General features: G+C 38.2%; 1 protein-coding gene across 1 annotated transcript in view; it reads left to right on the top strand.

Moving 5' to 3' along the window:
* Positions 1-1,409, top strand: part of LOC138001049 (carbohydrate sulfotransferase 11-like) — a 9,634-nt gene extending 8,225 nt beyond the window's left edge. The window contains exon 4 of the mRNA XM_068847718.1: positions 562-1,409. Within this exon, the coding sequence (XP_068703819.1) occupies positions 562-1,056 (495 nt within the window). The 3' untranslated portion in view covers positions 1,057-1,409. The remainder of the gene's footprint in view (positions 1-561) is intronic.
* The last annotated feature ends 2,298 nt before the right edge of the window (positions 1,410-3,707 follow it).

Genomic DNA, 3,707 nt, shown 5'->3' with positions numbered 1-3,707 from the left:
ATCATCATTATCATCATTCTTGAATTCATAAAAAGTCTGAAATTGTTGTTTCGCATTGACTCCTTTCGCCAGAAATAAATTGTTTTATTCTGCGTGAACAAGCATTTGAAAAGGAGGAAGAATTTGGACGCGCGTGTCTTAAAACGCCTCCAAAGAAAGCTAAAGCTAATTAAAATCCTATTTCTTTCAGCAGCCTAAAGATGACGTCAAAATTACCAAGCCTTTAAAGCATCAAGAAAACATCCAAACTGTTAAGAGAATACTGCGCTCAATATCAACCAAAATTGCAAGAAAAAGAACCTAGATTTTTCAAACTTTATCGTTTTGGAAACATACAAACTTGTGTACTGTACTGTTCCCAAAGTTGCGTGTACAGTTTGGAAGAGGATCCTTGCTAATCTTCAGGGCCTTTCACGTGACAAATGGCGTCCACAAAAACACTCGGGGAAGACTTAACCTTCTCAGCAATCACACCTTAGAAAATCGAGAGAAAATTCTTAAGACCTACACAAAGTTCATGTTCGTGCGGGAACCTTTCGAACGCCTTCTTTCTGCATACAGAGATTGTTTCCACGGCGAATTCAAAACAAAGCACCTTACTGGAAAGAATATCGTGAGTTTGTGAAGGACGTTTTGGCTACAAGCAGTGGTGGTGGCTACAACGATACGTTGCCTGGTGACGTCACATTCGAACAATTCGCCACCTTCTTGGTTCTTCAATGGCAGGAAGGTGCTTTGTTTCAAGTGCACTGGCGTGAGCAGTATAAACTTTGTCATCCATGTAGAGTACAATTTGATTTCATCGGCCATTACGAAACGCTTGCGCAAGATGCACATCAGATTTTGAGAATGACTAATTTAGAAAAGAAAGTAGACTTTCCAGACTGGAATCCAACAGATACGAATTCATTAATGCAGGAATACTATTCTACTTTATCGTCTCTCAGGTTAAAACAACTGCAAACTATTTACAAAAACGATACTAAAGCTTTTGGTTACAGCTATCCAAGACCGCTCGAGATGATTATTGACAAACGTATTCGTGAAAATTCTTGAACGCAGAAAACTAAACTTCAGCAGTGGATTCTGCTGTTTTTTGAAGAAATGCCAATAGGTATAAGAATAATCTCAATGAAAACCGGATAAAAATTTGTCCATCAGTGCAAAATTCCCTTGTAAGAACCTGTTCGTTTATGTGAAATGTAATTTTGCTGCGAAGATAAGATATTTAAGCAACAGAAGACGTTTTCCGTCTTTCCAGTGCCTCATCTAAACACGAGGAGGAGTTGGGAGAATTCGAGACAGTTATGCATTTCCATACTCTCATCTAAACACAGCTATTGACCAATGAGAGTGCGCGTACTATCCTAATTATTTTATAATTGAGGTACACTACATGTAGAACATATAAATAGCCACAAATATATGACTGGAAACTTAAATAACAATGAAGAAATATACAACTAGATGGTGTACGAACAAAAGGAGCTAATAAGAGAGAAACACAACAGCAGTTACAAGTATTTGCTTGAACTGCATAACGTTTTGTTTGTTCTTCATTCTTATCAGTTGAAGGCCCACTTCAAAGAAACTTTAGGAGAGATTTTTTTGTTTTCGTCCACCAACGCGTCTGGTGATAACGTTACGTGAAAACCATCTATTTAGTGGAGATTAACTCATTTTCAGCGCGTCCCGATTCCTGCGAAATTTTTTTTCCTAACTATTCACATAAAATAACTCTCAAAAAAGAAACGACAGTTTTCAATTTACAATACATGTTTCGACATACTCATGTCAGTTCAGTTGCAAATGAGCTTTTTCATAACGGTTGTACCGGCACTAAAGCTTTTGGTTACAGCTATCCAAACTATCCAAGACCGCAAGTTTACAGACACCTGCAGTCATCTAGGACCTGTCATGACTCTTGTAAACAGAGTTTTTTTCACGATCCGTAGATTCTGGCCGCCTCAAAATTCCAAATTAAGAAATCATGAAAAGGCGAGTGCACATTGAGTGGGAAAATCCGCATTCTTAATCAGAGGCAGTTGTGAGCATTTAGATTTTTCTCTTTCTTTTTAATTTATCGCATGTTCTTTTGTCTGTTATTTCATTGCGTATGTGTCGTCTATTTTTGGTTTTCTCCTTCCGGCATTTCATACTTGCATATTCAAGATTGCACGCAAGTTCTGACCGACGTAATTTTGTAACGTACGCTTAATATAAATTCAAGTGTACAACCGTGTAAAAAAAAAGCCTCATTTGCAACTGAAGATGACATGAGTAATGTCGAAACATGTATCGTACAATTGAAAACTGTCGTTTCTTTTTTGTGGAGAGTTATTGGTTACTCTGCTATCTTTTAGCGTCAAATACAAATACTTTGTGCTGTTTCTCTCATTAATATTAAAAACAAGAACATACATTTTAGCAGTAACAGTATGTTGCACTAATTAAAATTGTTCTGATAACTGATTTTTAATGAGAAGCGTTTGTATCCCCACAAATAATGATATTTCAAAAACGCTTGTGTTGGTTTTCAAATTTTTTCGCAAGGGTCGCCGCAGTCCACTTGATAAATTGTGTTTGTGTGCGATGGTTGGCCCTATTTGTTTCAAAACCAAAAGTTCTTGTGGAACAAACAATGAAGTGCAGCCGTTACACGTCAGCAATTTATTCAAGATGGCGAGCGCCCGTGCAATGTTAATGAATAATACTTTATTTATTTGAAAGCGAAAATAAGTGATTCGGAACATTTATTTATAGGAGGTTGTCCACGCCGCCATGCGGGGGAACGAAACCAAAAAGATCTCGCATCAAGCTTCTTTTTGTTCGTCCACCAGAGCAATCGTACATTTCCGCTATTGTTATTGGTGTCCGCAGAGTTGGTTGAAAACGTCCTATTCGGGATACAAACGCTTGCATTGACAAGTTAGAACAATTTTAATTGTCACCATATGTTCTGTAATGTATGTTCGTATTTTAAATTAATGGAGAAATAGTATTTTTTTAATGTGATAGTTTCGAAAAAAAAAAATTCGCAGCCATTATGGGTTGGGGTCGGAGGCCCATCGGGTTGGGTTTTAAAATTTGTCATTATTCGAGTGGAAGTTCCCTTTAACCTCATCTTAAGATGTAGGCCTTTTTTTCTGACATCTGGACTTGCACGGGATGGCGGGAGGGTGGAGGGGGGATTTATGACAAGCCTACGGAGTAAGGGAATAAATAAGAGAGATAACTACACGAGAGGGGAGGTTTGAAGCAACGATTTCCCCTCCTAAGATGGTTCTAACGTCCCAAAATACTGTCACAGAATTTCAAGTTTTTTTGTTGGCGTTTGACGGAACCTATACTTATCATGTCGTTTGTCGAAATCAGTCTCGCGGGTGTCGATCGATGCCATTAGATGATATATGTTTGCGCTTCCATGTTGGAACATCTATCCATGTATCGGGAGCACTTTACCTGGATCTCATAAGGCCGACGGGAAGCTCTGGTAATTAGTGCATTCCGTGTAACCACTACCTTACTTTTTACCAAACATCAATGGAATTTTTCTGTGATGCTTTACTATCCATTTGACGTTGGAACAACAAAAAACAAACAAAGAGTTGACAAAGGTAGCTGTTCCTGTTGATTTTTTCTAATGGGTGCTCGATAGTGCAACGCCACTAACCATGAGGTGTGATGTGTTCTACTGATACATGCAG

This window comes from Montipora foliosa, chromosome 4, assembly GCF_036669935.1.
Source record: "Montipora foliosa isolate CH-2021 chromosome 4, ASM3666993v2, whole genome shotgun sequence".
Classification (NCBI taxonomy): Eukaryota; Metazoa; Cnidaria; class Anthozoa; order Scleractinia; family Acroporidae; genus Montipora; species Montipora foliosa.
Note: the sequence above shows the minus strand (reverse complement) of the source record. Positions and strands in the feature narration are given on the sequence as shown.